The 18,093-nt window shown below is 33.8% G+C and overlaps 1 protein-coding gene across 2 annotated transcripts in view; it reads left to right on the forward strand.

Annotated features, from left to right (window-relative positions):
* Positions 1 to 13,259, forward strand: part of mef2b (myocyte enhancer factor 2b) — a 26,606-nt gene extending 13,347 nt beyond the window's left edge. Inside the window, exons 4-9 of one of the 2 annotated variants that reach the window (NM_001278856.1) lie at positions 546 to 668; positions 750 to 930; positions 7,986 to 8,149; positions 9,131 to 9,224; positions 9,579 to 9,681; positions 11,843 to 13,257. In NM_001278856.1, the coding sequence (NP_001265785.1) occupies positions 546 to 668; positions 750 to 930; positions 7,986 to 8,149; positions 9,131 to 9,224; positions 9,579 to 9,681; positions 11,843 to 12,182 (1,005 nt within the window). In that variant the 3' untranslated portion in view covers positions 12,183 to 13,257. Of the gene's footprint in view, positions 1 to 545; positions 669 to 749; positions 931 to 7,985; positions 8,150 to 9,130; positions 9,225 to 9,578; positions 9,682 to 11,842 lie in introns of both variants that reach the window. The other variant, XM_087302901.1, reaches the window with a different exon arrangement.
* The last annotated feature ends 4,834 nt before the right edge of the window (positions 13,260 to 18,093 follow it).

Consider the following 18,093-nt stretch of genomic DNA (forward strand, 5'->3'; position numbering starts at 1 on the left):
CTCATTGTACACTAAATTACTATATATATATATATATATATATATATATATATATATATATATATATATATATAATATTTACATATTTAAGTTGTATAAAATTATAATTCTAATAATAAATTCTATTTAAAAGTAAGATTTCATTAAGATGTTCATTAAACTGATAATAAGTGACAGTAAAATTTAATGTGTTTTATATTTTAAATTATTATCAGGCTTTCCACAAAACTATTAAGCAGCACAGCTGCTTTCAATATTGATAATATATGCTTATAATAAATAAATAATGCATTTACTTTTAAACTATTTAAAACTAAAGATACTAAATATGTTATTTAAATTGTATTATTATTTCACAAAATTACTGATATTACTGGTACTTTTATTTATTTATTATTTTTAAAATTTAAATAATTAAATTATAGTTTATAGTAATAAATTATTATTATTTAATTTATTTATATTTGCTGGCCTTGTCCTGGTCCTCTTTCATCTCAACATCATACTGTTCTCTCTCCTCCACCCTTTTTCTCTGAGTACTCTAGACTTTAAGAAGGAAAGGATTGGGATTGGAAAGTTCAGAGATCGATCCAGAAGACGGTGTGACAATGGGAGCAGAGAAATATCACGACGGCATGGACCTCTCCCTTGCTCGCCAGCGCTATTATGTTAGTTAAATCTCACAAATAACGATTTCTGATGAGCCAAATATGTGTTCATCTAAAGTATTGCTATGAATTCATCCACAGGCTCCTTCACTTCTCCATTCAGAAGTGATAAATACAAGTGCTGAAAATGGTTACATCAACTCGTCCAATCCAAATCTAGGTGCCCATCGCACTCCGTCCTACAAACCGTTGTGCACCAGACCGGGCTCAACTGGTACTGTCAGCGCCAACTCTCATCCAGCTCTTATGGGACCACATGCAGGTAAAGTCCATATCATTTACAATACAGATAAATGTTTGTTAATATGACTTTATCCAGGTGCATTGCCATCACACACACACACACACACAAACACTTGAATATATCGTTTATGAGGACTCTTCGTAGGCATAATGTATTTTACATTTTAAAAAACACTTATTTTAAGGCCTTACCTTAACCGTACCTCTAAACCCAACCCTCACAGTAAACCTGTGGAAAATTTTAAATGTCAAAAGACTTCGTCTGGTAAGAATTTTAGCGTTTTGAATTACAAGGACACTGGGGGCAGCCCAGTGGTGCAGTGGGTAGCACAATCACCTCTCAGCAAGAAAGTCGTTGGTTTGAGCTCCAGCTGGATCAGTTGGCATTTCTGTGAGGAGTTTGTATGTTCTCCCCGTGTTCGCGTGGGTTTCCTCCGGTCCCTCCGGTTTCCCCCACAAGTCCAAAAACTTGTGATGCAGGTGAATTGGGAAGCTAAATTGTTCATAGTGTATGTGTAAGAGTGTATGAATTTTTCCCTGTGATGGGTTGCAGCTGAAAGGGCATCTGCTGTATAAAACATATGCTGGATAAATTGGCGGTTCATTCCGCCATGGCGGACCCTAGATTAATAAAGGGACTAAGCCGAAAAGTGAATGAATGAATGAATGAATGTCCTTGTATACCACATAAACAAGTAAAACCACGCACACACACAAACACACACTTGCACTGCTATCTTTATGGGAATGTTCCATAGACGTAATAATTTTTATACTGCACAAAGTGTATATTGTATTGTGAACAAGCACAATATTTATAAACTTTGTGTTTTAATTTTAAATCATTCTGGAGTTATATATGTTGCTCAAAGAAAAGCTCCAACATATGGTTAACGCAACTGTACAACCAAAAAATGTGTATTTACGTTTTTTAAGGGGTGAGGGTTGGGTTTATACTTAATTTTTGAAATAAAGTGTGTTTTATGAATGCTTGTTTCAGCATGGAATAAAATAAATAAGATAAATGCAACTTTTTATATCAATTTTCTTGTAATTTTGGGTTCATGATTTGGGTTTGTGCCTTTTTATATAAACACATTTCTGAGAGTTAAGAGAAGTCTGTATTGGAATACATAAACTGCAGGAAAAACATTGTGCGATAATAAGTTGCAAAAACTTTTCTTTTTTGAGACAGAAACATTACAAAAGAAACTAGACAACAATTCAATTCAATTCAGCTTTATTTGTATAGCGCGTTTACAATGTAGATTGTGTCAAAGCAGCTTCACATAAATGGTCATAGTAACTGGAACAGTGTAGTTCAGTTTTTAGTGTTTAAGTTCAGTTCAGTTCAGTTTAGCTCAGTTCAGTGTGATTTAATCATTACTGAGAGTTCAAACACTGAAGAGCAAATTCATCGATGCGTAGCTCTACCAATCCTGAACCAAGCGAGCCAGTGGCGACAGCGGAGAGGAAAAAAAACTTCACCTGATGGTAGTGAAGAAAAAAACCCTTGAGAGAACCAGACTTAGTTCGGCACGACCATTTTAATTTCTCCGCTGGCCAAACGTCTTGTGCAGAGATATATATCCACTGTACAGAACTTATTCAGATGAAATTAAATAAACCAGTGTTAACTAGTGTACCGGCATTTGTTTTGATTAATTTAATATTATAGGACTAACTGAACTTTCAATGACAGGTGAAGCATTTTCAAAAATGATGCCGGGTTGCCATGTCCACGTATTGTAAGCATTCTGGGCTTTGTTGTTTACACTTAACTCATTAATCAGTCAAATTTATGGCATTGTTAGAAAGGAAGGCAAACAGCAACACTGTAGATTGTAGAATGTAAAAAAAAGTAATCCATTTTTGATGTTTTTTGACGCCAATTTTATGTCAATTTGATGTCATTTAAACATTAAGATAGTTTACATGCATTGTAGGATACACAATCCAGTGTAAATTTAGAATTGAAGCTTTCAGATTACATTATAATATTTTTTGTGTCGTTATTTTGGGGGTTAAAAGGGAATCAAGGAGTGAATGTCAAATAGACGTCAAGGTTTTGACATCAAATCGTATTGGCATGTCGTTTTGAGCTCATGGTGCCTACTGACTCACAAATTTAGCTTTTTATTGCTGCTGAAAATGATCAACTTTTGTTATTTGTGTGCTATCTATTATCTATCTGTTAGGGCTGCACGATATTGGAAAAATTGCAATATTCTGTGACAAATATTGCGATATGGATACAATTTCACCAGATGACCTAAATATTTTTATTTGGAAGAACTCATCATTTTTAATTGATTAACAAATCTCTTTAGGGCAGTGCATCTGCTTAAAATCTAATAAACAAACTACAAGCAAAGATTAATACAATAAAGAAAAGATACAAATAAAATTAACACACTTCTATTGTTTTCAGAGGAGTCTAACAGTATTCATGTACAATAATTCAATAATCAAATGTAAAATTATACTGCAAAGTCTTTGTTGTATAAATAAATCAAAAAATGAATCCTTTTTAAAGTTACAGACGTGTCATATCCCAGCAGGCACAGGACTTTAAAATAATGTCAGATTGACGTTGTACCCTAATGTCATGGGACATTGCATTTTGTTTGGAAATGAAAATCAGGTTGATGTCAGAACCTAACATCAGGCCAACGCCAATGTCCAATGTCGGACAGATGATGCATTTTGGTTCCTTTCCAACACAACCTAAAAACAGCCAAATATCAACGCCTAATGATGTTACAACTTGACGGTGATTGGATGTTACTATCAGACGTTGGATTTTGGTTGCCATACCTGATGAATAAATGTCAGTATTTGACGTCTATATGACGTTGGTTTAAGATATTGGCTCGACGTTGGATTTTGGTCACATTCCAACGCAACCTAATATTAACGTTATTTCACATCATTATTGGACGTCAAAATAACGTTGTCCTTAGATGCTGACGAACTAAATCTAACCTAATATTACGTCTTATGACATTGTGTGTCTGCTGGGTTTATTGTACCTGAATGCTTTTCTACAGTCACAGGCCTCAAATTATCATATTTCGATATCGATGTTGGAACAACATGTTGTGAAGTGCTACTATGTATTGCTAAATGTTATAACAAATCAATGAGAAAAAAAAAAACTAAACTAAAATAAAATAAAAACTAGAATAAAAGATGTTTGTGGTAGGCCAAAGTGAAGAAGATTTCCAGGGCAAGAATCTTGACAACACTCATGCCTGTTCTTATCATTTCTGGTCAAGTAATTGAAATATTAAGCTAATATCTGCTTATATGTATTCCTTAGCACCTAAACTCAATTTGTCAATATATTCCACTCGTTCCTGCTTCTCCATTGTTTATACAGCATAAAAAATCGGCAGAATAACACATACAGTAGTAGATAAACCACGTAAACCATACTGTTATTTACATCCGAGTGTCACTAGTTTGGCCGCACATCCGAGTAACTGACCGAATCTGGAGACTAAATGTTAAAAATGGAGTTATGCCGTAGCCTACTTTATCACGGTCAAGCTGTTTATATTTCATTAATCGCGAACAAATAAAGTTACATATTTTTCTGATATATACATCACATTAATACCATACTCTGTTTGGTAGGTCATGCACTTTATCCTCTTTCACATATTATAGTCATCATCACACGGGGGGCAACACTCCCCAAAATGGAGTATTTTAATAGTTGCGCACAGGAAATGTCATTTCTCATATGTGAAACAACACCCCCCCTCTCTTTTAACCACACACATGCAAGCACCCGCACACACACACACACACACACACACGCACATATAAAAGAATAGTTGAAGACAGGGTTGTGGTTTTTTGTGCACAATGTCACACCTGGACTTTTTGATGCAGCATCTCTTCGTCTCCATATTAGGCCTCTGTGAGTCGCACTGCGTGGAAGTATTGCTTCGAAGCGGCCTGTGGTCTGAATCCAGCACGCGTTTCTAACAGCACTTCGTGTACGCTAATCGTGCCGGGGAAATAGTACAATATGTAGGGGGAGACGGACGGGGGGTTTAACATGTGAGGAGTTTGGTTTTTTTTTTCGGCTGTGTGGACGCTTTTGTGAACGTGCGCTTGGTTTTTAGATTAGTGTTTGTTTTATTATAGTGCAAACCTAAAAATAACCTACTTGTACATGAAATACATACTACAATCAGTAGCATTATACACATATACAAGAAAAGCACAATAAGCACATGACATATAATGTATGGGTTTGGATTTTGAAACAAGTATATATTGTACACTGACAAAAAAAAAACACGATTCATTGGATGTACTAATTTTTTAAAGGTAAGTGGTTGCAAACTAATTATATAAGCTGAGTTTAACTTTGTTTGTTTAAATTCAGCCAATATAAATTTTCAACACTTACCTTGATGATAATAATTACCTTCATAACGATGACAACAATAATAATAATAATAACAACAATGGTAAATAATAATAATAATAATAATAATAGTGTTGATTATTAAAGTAGTGATAATTTTAAAAAATGGTTTAATTTTAGAAAATCTTTGCCTCGTTTCTTTATTATTATTATTATTATTATTATTATTATTATTATTATTATTATTATTTTGTGTACTTTTTAAAGTGGCATTCTTTCATTCAAACATTATGAATTCACCAGCATGGACCACGCCACACTTTGAGCTAGACTTTATTGGATGGAAGGGATGGTAAGGAAACAGTGGAATGAAGGGGAATAAAGTAAGAGGATAAACAGTGAACAGGTAGGTACTGTAGGTTGATTTGGCATCCTACAATGATGCCCACAGACTCAGAGCAGGGGTACCGTCTCTGTAATATTTTGGTAGAGTGATTGGACCACCCGGTTCAACCTAAGAGGGAAGAGAGGGTTATAAAGTTTGTTAATGGGAAGCAAGGAAATAGAGGGAAGGAGGGTGGGTTCTCTAGGTGATTGGTTAAGGAGGCAAAGTGAGGCGTAGTCCTGCTGCCAAACCTTTGTTTACAAGTTAACTCCATGACATTTATTTTAGGGCATTTATTTACTTATTTTTATTTCACTATTCATTTACTGAAATCATTTTAATTAGTAGTTAAATGTTTATAATTGTTTAAAATGTAATTGTAAATGAATTATTATTAATTTATTAAGTGAATTATGTTCCAAGTTTCTGAAAAATGTAAAAGTATGTTTTCACAGTTCTTAAAGCTGCTATAAATGAGACCAAATTGTAATAATAAAAACTCAACACTCTTTAAGTATATCAACACCTTAAAGTTATAGGGTTCTGTCTGACATTTTTGTCAAAATTGAGTTATTGACATATTCCTACTAAAAGACAACTTATTTACATTATGGGATGTTTTTTTATAGGTTGTGTACATTTAAGACTTAAAAAAAAATGTTACACTGATACTATTTGCTATATGGAATGCAAAAACTTTGAAGCTCAATATCTCACAATCATTCAGAATGCAGATAGAACCTTATAATTCTAAGATGACGTATACATGTCAGAGGTGTGTTTCAGAAAACCATCGTTAGCTATCTAAGTTTGCAAGTTCCACCGTTACAAACATAGTTTGCTGACCTAGCATTTCCCAAATCTGTCGTTCCAATAAACATTCGCAAACTGCGTTTCAAACTTCTACGCTTGCAACGACACCTCTGGAGCTGTAGTTAGAAACATAGTTCCTGGCTTTGTTCTACTCTTATTTATCCCCCCTAAGCCCTATTCATTTTGAACATTCTGACATTTAATCTTTGAATGATTAAAAAAAGCATTAAAGTTATCACTCTTAGGTGTAATTTGCTTTCAAAGTATTTTTACAGTTCAGTTTCAGCGATCTTCATGTTTACAATTGCACTCAATTCGTAGCGCACTTTGAAAACAGTTATGTCACTTTAAACACAGCCGTGGCTTATGAACAAATCTATAAGTGACATATTATTTATCAGCGAAATTTACGTTACATCTCCAAAGCTTGTGAAAACCAAAAAAAAAAAAAAATAGCATACGTTAATGCTTTTAATTTATAGTAGGTTACTTATTGGTGCGGTATATGACATGTTACCACCCCGTTTAGAACATCTTTATGGACGCTTTATGTTATAACTAATGTGGTTCAAATGAAGGGTCTGCGACAGAGAAACTACAGATTTTGGGAAAACACTCATCACTACATCGTTCTTTTCCCAAACAATGCATTGTACTATGCTAGTTTAGCTGCAAGTCAATGAAGACCATGAAATGTAATGTCAGACATAATTTATGAAATAATAAGAATGAAAATGTCACACTTATCTTACATACAGGTGTAAAGTCTAGATAGGAGGAAAACTTCTTCTTTCACTGAGAAAAAGAAACTGAAAGTATCTTTTCACCCACATCTTGTTTTTCACTTCTCGTGTGTGTGTGTGTGTGTGTGTGTGTGTGTGTGTGTGTGTGTGTGTGTGTGTGTGTGTGTGTGTGTGTGTATGTATGTTTTTGTGACATTTCAAGACACAAATCTGTATAATGACATAGGTGACACAGGTATTACAAGAAGGTGGTGAAATATGAGGGCATTGCTGATGTTCTAATTTCTCAAAAAGCTTATAAATCACACAGAATGAGTTTTTTTTTTAGAAAATAAAAGTGTCTAGTTTCCTGTGAGGGCTGGGTTTAGGGGTAAGGTGGGGTTAAGGCAATAGAAAATAAGATAACACTTTATTTCCAAATCAAATCACTTTTATTGTCACATCATCAGCAGCATGTGTGCTATAATGAGTTGATACTGCTCCTTCAACAGACATTTAACTGACTATAAGAAACTTTGCAAGTACATGTCAACTTACACTAACCCTAACCCCAACCAAACAGTCTACTTATAATCTAGTGAAAATAAGTTGGCATCTAGATGCAAGGTAACTTAAATTCAACACACGGACCTACAACATAAAGTGTGACCGAAAATACAGTTTGTACAGTATAAAAACTATGGAAACCTATGTAGAGTCCCCACAAGTCACAAAAACAAACTTATGTGTGTGTGTGTGTGTGTGTGCAGGTCTGGGTTACTCCATGTTTCCTCATGGCAGTCTTAGTCGAGCCCTGGAGATGAAGACGCCACCACCGCTGAACATGAGCAGTGATGGCCGACGAGTCGAAGCCCACGCCGGACTGTGTGGCACTCGCAGCTCTCTGGCCAATGCTGTGAGGGAGTCTACCAAAGTACTTACTGACACACTAAAAATCCAGTCAAAAAATAAAGTCAAATTAAATATTACCTTGTCCATTGAACATTACTTTATGTATTTAATTAGTTTATTGTATTTTAATATAATTTTTGAAATATAATTATTATATGAATGTTTTTTTCATCATTTTATAAATGAATATATTTATGAAAAAAATGTAATACATGCTACTTTTAAAATTATAAAATTTAGTAAAATATAACCTTAAATTGCATTGATTATTATACATTTATGAAAGGATGTAATATAGCATAATATACACATTTATGATTTTATTTGTCATATCAAGTATATTGTTAATAATTTACATTTTTATGTGATGCCCATTTTATACTAATAATTTCCAGATAATTTTGTACAAATTCTAATATTTGAAAATAAATGTAATTTATTGTTTTTACATTTTTGTCACATCACCCTTATAAATTATGATATTATTAATTTGGTAAATAATATAGCTTGTGTATATATTTTATATAATGTAATCATATTGATATTGTTCATATTTTTGTAAATAATTGTGTTTATGTAAATTTATTGTTCAAAGATTAATGGCATGTCATTATATAGCACACAATTACTCATATTTATGCTTATGAATACTATTATTATATTATATTATATTATATTATATTATATTATATTATATTATATTATATTATATTATATTATATTATATTATATTATATTATATTATATTATATTAATAATTTATCAAATGTCATTCATTCATTCATTTCATTCATTTTCTTTTCGACTTATTTTGACATATTTTTAAGACATTTCAAAGTATTAGCATTTCATAAAATAATTGATTATAATCATATTAATATAATCATATCAGTTTCACTATAATATTAATTAATTCAAGTACATAATATCACTTATAATATCTTCATATATCAGTTTAACAAACTAATGCATTATGAAAATATATTTTGTGTTTTTCATCTAGAGAGCTCTCTATCAGAGCATGCATGCTGGCGGACACATGATGGCCATGGGGAAAACAGGCTTACTGGGACACGGCCTGAACTACAGCCCCTCAGGTGAGACTTGGAGGAACAAAATACTGTAATGAAGCAAGTTGCAAAAATTCTTCTGCTCAAATGGGATTTTTATATATATCCAAGTAAATTGGCTTTCCAAGCAAGAAAAAATGTTGGGCAGGGGTGGGTGGGGCAGTGGTGGGTGATTGGTTGATCAAAGTATTGACAGGTTGTCCCACACTTACTTGAGTAAATATTAACAAAAAAGTTGTTAAAGATGGACTGGAGGTTATTTCATTAAAACATGTTCAATAAATCATTTGTAATAAATACTGCAGTGTTCCATAGAAAAGTACATTTATAAATTGTGATTTTGTGGTTAAGAGAAACATTAACAGTCAGTTTCTATCTTAGAATACAGCCATCCGGGTTACACTGTGGGTTTTCAACGCAGTTCTATGAATACCTGGCAACCTTTGACTCATCAGGATGCCCATCAATCCATGATCAGCCCAGGGTGAGACATACTGTTTTGCTTGCCATTTATCACATAATAACCAATCATAGATTATATAATAAGAACGCATATAAGAAAAAACATATTATTTTGACTTGAAAATGTATGCTTCTTTTACATTCCCCGGTCATTTTTGACCCAATTAAATTTTTATTTGTAAAACAGTCATAACTTAAAAATGTTCAACTAAAAACTTTTGTATCTGATTAGTAACTTCTTTTTAACTTCATCAATTATAAGTGAATGTGCAAACATGTAACTTTTCCATGTTTTACTTTATTTACTTTATATCTTATTCAAAAATGAAGAACTCATTTGAAACTTTAAGTTGTTATGAAAAGTAGAGTAAATCAAAGTTTAAAAAGTTATATTTATTTATTTTGTATCTAATTTGGTGCAAATATATTAACTATATATTGATAATGTATTAATGTAAACATAAATAAAAATTGTCCTTAGTTGTATTAAAATGAGTTAATGATCAATAATATTCTAATGTAATAATTATATAATATAATTGTATAATTAAAAATAGAAGTATTATAATTAGATTATATAATTTTATATTATATCATATTAAAATATTCATAAGAATGGATGAATGGATGGATGAATGGATGGATGGATGGATGGATGGATGGATGGATGGATGGATGGAAGGATAGAAAGAAAAAAAGAAAGAAAGAAAAAAGAAAGAAAGAAAGAAAGAAAGAGAGAAAGAAAGGAAGGAAGGAGTGATGAAGTAAGGAAGGAATGAAGGAAGATAAAGGAAAGAAAGAAAGAAAGAAAGAAAGAAAGAAAGAAAGAAAGAAAGAAAGAAAGAAAGAAAGAAAGAAAGAAAGGAAGGAAGGAAGGAAGGAAGGAAGGAAGGAAGGAAGGAGAAAGAAAGAAAGAAAGAAAGAAAGAAAGAAAGAAAGAAAGAAAGAAAGAAAGAAAGAAAGAAAGAAAGAAGGAAAGAAAGAAGGAAAGATGGAAAGAAGGAAGTAGAAAAGGAAGGAAGGGAGGAGGAAGGAAGGAAGAAAAGAAAGAAAGAAAGATGGAAAGAATGAAGAAAGTAGAAAAGGAAGGAATGAAGGAAGGAGGGAGGGAGGAAGGAAGAAAAGAAAGAAAGAAAGAAAGAAAGACAGAAAGGAAGGAAGGAAGGAAGGAAGGAAGAAATGAAGGAGAAAGAAAGAAAGAAAGAAAGAAAGAAAGAAAGAAAGAAAGAAAGAAAGAAAGGAAGGAGGAGGAAAGAGAAAGAAAGAAAGAAAGAATGAATGAATGAATGAAAGAATGAAGGAAGTAGAAAAGGAAGGAATGCAGGAAGGAGGGAGGAAGGAAGAAAAGAAAGAAAGAAAGAAAGAAAGAAAAAGAAAGAAATTAAGAAAGACAGAAAGAAAGGAAGGAAAGGAGGAAGGAAGGAAGGAAGGAAGGAAGGAATGAAGGAAGGAGGAGGAAAGAAAGAAAGAAAGAAAGAAAGAAAGAAAGACAGAAAGAAAGGAAGAAAGAAAGAAAGAAAGAAAGAAAGAAAGAAAGAAAGAAAGACAGAAAGAAAGGAAGGAAGGAAGGAAGGAAGGAGGAGGAAAGAAAGAAAGAAAGAAAGAAAGAAAGAAAGAAAGAAAGAAAGAAAGAAAGAAAGAAAGAAAGAAAGAAAGAAAGAAAGAAAGAAAGAAAGAAAGACAGAAAGAAAGGAAGGAAGGAAGGAAGGAAGGAAGAAATGAAGGAAGGAGGAGGAAAGAAAGAAAGAAAGAAAGAAAGAAAGAAAGAAAGAATGAAAGAATGAAAGAAAGAATGAAGGAAGTAGAAAAGGAAGGAATGAAGGAAGGAGGGAGGAAGGAAGAAAAGAAAGAAAGATGGAAAGAAAGAAAGAAAGAAAGGAAAGAAAGAAAGACAGAAAGACAGTAAGAAAAAAAGAAAGAAAGAAAGAAAGACAGAAAGACAGTAAGAAAAAAAGAAAGAAAGAAAGAAAGAAAGACAGAAAGAAAGAAAGAAAGAAAGAAAGAAAGAAAGAAAGAAAGAAAGAAAGAAAGAAAGAAAGGAAGGAAGGACGGAAGAAATGAAGGAAGGAGGAGGAAAGAAAGAAAGAAAGAAGCATGGATGGATGGATGGATGGATGGATGGACAGATCTTAATGATCTTAAATATACAGTAATTATGCTCAAAATATCATCACTATCCACAGGATGGCATCAGGAGGAAGCTGCTCGTACCCATCCCAAAGCTCCTCCCCCTCCTCCCCGTCACACCCCTCCCTCAACTTGAGCATTAAATCAGAGCGCACCTCTCCCGTCCACATGATCTCCCCCACGCCCCCCAGCCATCACATGCTGCAGCACTCACCAATAGCAGAGCCCAAGTCCAGCAGCTGCCCCCCGTCAGATGAATATGCAGATCTGCAGAGAGAAGAGGCGCAGAAGAGCAGCTTCTCCGGTCAGCAGCAGGGCCCAAACAGAGACCCGCCTGAGACCAAGAGCAGCCCCAACCCCAAGCAGCAGGATATCAGTAACGGCTGGATAAGATAATCACCTGTTTTACAGGGGTAGTTCATACAAAAAGTGAACATTTACTCATCATTTACTGGTTTCTTTTTTCTGTTGAACACAAAAGAAGATATTCAGAAGAATGTTGGAGACTGGAGGCCATTGACTTCCATAGTAAGAAAAATAAAATGGAAATTATTGGCTACTGGTTTCCAGAATATGTCAAAATATGTGTATTTTTTGTGTTCAACCGAACCACCTGAGGTTGATGAGAACGGGATGAGTAAACGTTTAGGTCCCGCTTTATATTAAGTGTCCTCAATGTAGTAATGTACAGAAATTAATAATTGGTTACAATGTACTTATTGTGTAAATACATGTGTTTACTGTTTACTTACGCTTAAATATCTGTATGTAATTACATCTGTAATTTAATTCTGTAATTACATTTGTAAATACACTGTTGACTATTCCTTACACCTTAACCCACCCTTAAACCTACGCATACCACCAAACCTGTCCATAACCATACACCTATCCCAACTCAAGAGCACCACAAGTGTTCTCAAATACATTATTAACAGAGTAAGTACATTGTATTTATTTTTGTTGCAAGTACATAGTAGTTTAGGACACTTAATATAAAGTTTGACCAAAGTGTATCTCTTTATGTTTTAGGAAACATACATTATGTGTTTTACTTTTAAAATTCTGCTATTTCCACATTCAAAATTCAAAGCTCATTTGGTTAACGTGTGATTTTCTTTTTCCCCAAAGAGTGTCAATGACTTGGTCATAAATGATTTTCATGTAAATGATTTTCACTCAGGATGGACTGCTTTTATACTTTGAAACCAATGCTGTTTTTATTATATGCAAAATGTATTGCCATTATTTCTCGTATTACCTATACAATATTTTATTTTCTATGCTTGTGTTTTAACTTACGCTTGAGTTAGTCGGTCCTCAAGTTTTTTGTCAGTTGAAGTGTGTTACAGTGTCCACAAGATGGCGGCGTTTGAAAATATAAGGCATCTAAATGCTTGTTGACACGACACCCTGTATCCCAATCTTTGTTTTATAATAACTAATTAAAGAAGTGCGTTTGTATGTTTTGAATAGTCTGTCATACATTCATTCAGGTATGCTGGGATAAAGGGCATCATCTGCCAAACGTTTTATTAATATAGTATTTGAGTTTTTTTTTTTAGCTATTTTTAAAGGTGTTTTGTCGAAAGCTGGAAACTTGTAAGCATCGACTTCCATAGAATATGGAATATAGAATATGGAAGTCAATATTTTCAGGTTTTCAGCTTTCTTCAAAATATCTTGTTTTCTGTCCAACAGAAGAAAGTAAGTGGACACTCTACCAGAAACTTATTTTCACTTATAAAAACTGTGACAGGGTCTGATTTAAGCTTGTCGTCCTCAAAAAATCATGCATAAACAAGAATAAAAAACATACAAATCAATAACAGAACGCATCCTTTATCACTGACAGCTTCTCCTCCATCAAAAGATGTCCCTTCTGAGTCATAGCCTTAAACATGTTTTGCACACATTTCATGTTAAATTTAATGTGACAGGACTGGCAGAAACACGGAGACAGTTGTAAAATAGTATTTATTTGTAGGATTTATTCATAACTTTGTTTTTAATTAATTGATGTAAATGATTACAACTTAAACTTCGCAATTTCTGAAGTTTTTTCTGTAAATAACAGTTTTTAGCATAACAAAATATTAAAGCTTTAGGTTCAATTGGGCTGAGGACAAGGACAATGACAGGGTCTGTACATTTGGAAAGTGTTTTTAATGAAGAAAAAAATCTGAGAACCAAATGAATGACATATTCCTTTACAGAACAACTCACAGAAATCATCAACCATCAGTCTATTTTAGAAATAAAATACTTTTTATTCACTGTATTTATGTTTTTATTTTACACTGCAAAAAATGCTTCTCTTACTTAATTTTTTTGTCTTGTTTTTAGTCCAAATATCTAGCAATTCTTAAATTAAGAAGCATTTTCTAGACAAGCAAAACATATTGTCTTGTTTTCAGAAATAATATGTCAAATTTTTCTTAAAACAAGCTAAATAATCAGCCAATGGGGTAAGCAAAATAATCTTATGTAGAAAGGAAAAACGATTATTTCGCCTCATTCGTTTATTTTATTTTCGGCTTAGTCCCTTTATTTAATCTGGGGTTGGCCCAGCGGAATCAACCGCCAACTTATCCAGCATATGTTTTACTCAGCGGATGCCCTTCCAGCCGCAACCCATCACTGGGAAACCCACACACACTCATTTACTATGGACAATTTAACCTAGCCAATTCACCTGCATCGCATGTCTGGGGGAAACCGGAGCACCCCGAGGAAACCCACGCAAACGCAGGGAGAACATGCGAACTCCACACAGAAACGCCAACTGACCTGGCCGAGGCTCGAACCAGCGATCTTCTTGCTGTGAGGCGACAGCACTACCTAGTACCTACTGCGACACTGCGTTGGTAAGTAGGCCAAATTATGCCGAAAGAATGCCACTAGAGGGCCTCGCGAACAATCAGTTATTTAAATAACTACTTAAAATATAAAATTGCTTCGGTTTTAAAGACCATTAGCAATGCTGCATTACACCACAATTACAACGTTAAACAGTAGAATATGTATCTTTCCTGGATAAATGATAAAATTTTAGCCAATTATTCTGGTGAGTAAAAAAAACCGACCACTTCCGTTTTAAATCAGGCACCATAGGCATTTCCATGGCACTATTTTGAAGCTGGACCGAGCCAACAATATGCTATTGGTGATTCAGTGCTGTTGTACCATCGTACAGGTAAGTTCAGGCGTTATTTAATTCAACGCAAAACTAAATGAAGTTGTTTCGTTTTTAAGTAATTTAGTGTATGTTTTACGTTTCTATGACGAGGCCACGTTTTCAAATTATGTATGCAATACAGTTTTTGCCTGAACAAAACAATTTGTAGCAGCATAGTTTTTAACGTTAACTTAAAGACAGAAAGATGGCATAAATAAAAACACGTGAATACCTCACATACAGCCTCATTTTCGAATTGAACATGGCGGGAAATGTCAAACTGACATTTCATAAACACAGCAGCCTAACCTACATTTCTGATTAGCTTATTGCTGATTGGCTTATTTTAGTATGTTGAAAAGATATGGTTGGCCTGATAGTTTGACACTTAAATAGCAATGCTGGAGCTTTTATTTACAGAATCAGATATTTTATATATTATATAATATATATTCTTATTTTTTTGTCAGATGCCTATTGTCACTGTAGGCTTTACAATACTGATTACAATCAGAATACATTTACTACTGTGGTATCTACAGACACTTATATTCAAGTCCTATTTCTCAGACATTTTAGACAACATCTTGAAACCTTTGAGATAATAATATTTATTTTCATACTAGTTTTACTATAAAAAGTAATTTCTTAAATTAATAAATGCTGTACAAGAATTGGTTAGTTCATGTTCGTACATGTTAATACTAACATAACTATAACGGAACCTTATTGTAAAGTTTGATTTGCATGTCAATTGGGTAACATTGATGTATAAATGCTCAATTTATCTATTAACTTTCATACTTTTAATATGTGTGCACGCTCAAATGCAGCCTCGTTTTCGAAATAAACATTTTCAGCATAACATTGAATAAAAACTTCAGGCCTGAATAGCCATACACAACTTACTTACACAAACAGCGTGACATAAACAACCCTTTAGACATCGTTTTTAATGAAATGTGGGAAATAAAACAAAAAACAACAAAAAAAAAAAACATCAAACGATCACCACAGTACATTTCCTAATAGCCTTTAAACATAATGTTAAAAGATACGGTAGACCTGAATAGTCTGACACATAAATAGCAAGAAATGCAGACACATCATCTCCACAATGTAGAAGCTGAATGAGCGTTTTATCAGAACATCAGATTTATTCACATTCAAATATGTCATGTCTAGTCAGACTTCTTGTCACTATATATTATACTATACAAACACTACCACTGTGCCATACCCTCTTAATTAAATCCCATTTCTCAGACACCCGTCACACCACACTGTTAAAAATAGACACTGTTTTTGTCAGGAAAGGTAATGGTTTAAACTTACTGTACATTCATTCATTTATTCATTTTCTTGTTGGCTTAGTCCCTTTATTATTCCAAGGTCGCCACTGCGGAATGAACTGCCAACTTATCCAGCATATGTTTTACTAAGCGAAAGCCCTTCCAACTGCAACCCATTTCTGGGAAACATCCACACACACTCATTCACACACATACACTACAGACAATTTAGCCTACTCAATTCACCTATCTTAGTTTGGACTGTGGGGGAAACCGGAGCACCCGGAGGAAACCCACACGAACAGTGGGAAAACAGGCAAACTCCACAGAAACGGCGACAGACCGAACCGAGGCTCGAACCAGTGACCTTCTTGCTGTGAGGCGACAGCACTACCTACTGCCCCACCGCATCGCCAAAAGGTGTACATATTAGTACAGGGTTGGCCAACCCTGTTCCTGGAAAGCCACATTCCTGCAGATTTCAGTTGCAACCCATATCAAACACACCTGCCTGTAATTATCACGTGGTTTTCAGGTCCTAATTAATTGGTTCAGGTGTGTTTGATATGGGTAGCAACTGAAATTTGCAGGAAGGTGGCTCTCCAGGAACAGGGTTGGCCACCCCTGTATTAGTACAATATGAAACCATTTAAAAACATTAATGCTTAAATTACCTTATGTGCATTTATAAAATATAGATATAGCACAAACATGTCTGCACTGTGTATTTTAAAGAGCATTTGATCTGTAAAACATCTGCTGCGCACAAAGATCTGTTACACATTTTGAAAGGTTTGTTTCTAAATCATACGCATCTTAAAGACACATTCTAAAAGTCTATTTGACATCTGACTGTACATCTATTAGGGATATTTCATATTAGCAAGCTCTCTAAAAATAAATCTGTCCGATGTATACAAAACAAACATCCAATAAACATCTGTGATGTAAATGTGGTGTCAGGGATTATCACAGTACATTTGTGAAAAGCTTTCTATTGGCATATTTTTAAAGATACATTGGGCCTGAATAGTTTGACACTATAGTGGCACTAAATAAACATCCTCTTCGCAATGCTGAAGCTTTTTAACATAAAATCAAGTCTTGTCCGATCCTTTTGTCAATACAATGCTGATTATAATCACCACATAATCACTTCCACTGTGTCTACACACACTTATATTCAAATCCCATTTGTCAGACATCCGTCCACACCATCCTGTATCACACGAGCCATTAAAAAACTGAAAATTTGCTGCAATTACCCATTTTCTCTAGGCTATTTTGATTTGTACTATTGTGTAAGTACTGAAAAAGACCTTTTTTCCAGTATGTCTATCCTTAAGACTCTTTCAAATTAACAGCACAATTAATGCACTATGAAGCCAGTTTACATTTAAATGACCAAATGTGCTTTATCTATGTAATATTTCCTACATTCATTCATTAATTTTCCTTCGGCTTACTTCCTTATTTATCTGGGGTTGCCACAGTGGAATGAACTTGCTTGCATTTACTGTAAAAAAATCCTCATATGCAACCCCCATTTTCAAATTAAACATTTAATAAACGCACTGTGAACTCTCATATTATTGTTGTAGTATGTTTCTGAAAGGCTTTTGTTTTGCATAACATTTAAAGACATGCTTTGGGCCTGATTAGTTTGACAGGTAAAGAGCATTTGATCTATAAAACATCTGCTGTGTACAAAGATCTAAAAAACGTCTTTGAAAGGTCTGCTTTATGATTCTAAACTAAAGTCAAAATCTAAACGTTTATTTAACATCCGAATTTAGACATCTAATAGACAGCAAACGCTATTAAAATAAATCTGTTC

Source organism: Danio rerio, chromosome 22 (genome assembly GCF_052040795.2).
Source record: "Danio rerio strain M-AB ecotype USA chromosome 22, GRCz13ab, whole genome shotgun sequence".
Classification (NCBI taxonomy): domain Eukaryota; kingdom Metazoa; phylum Chordata; class Actinopteri; order Cypriniformes; family Danionidae; genus Danio; species Danio rerio.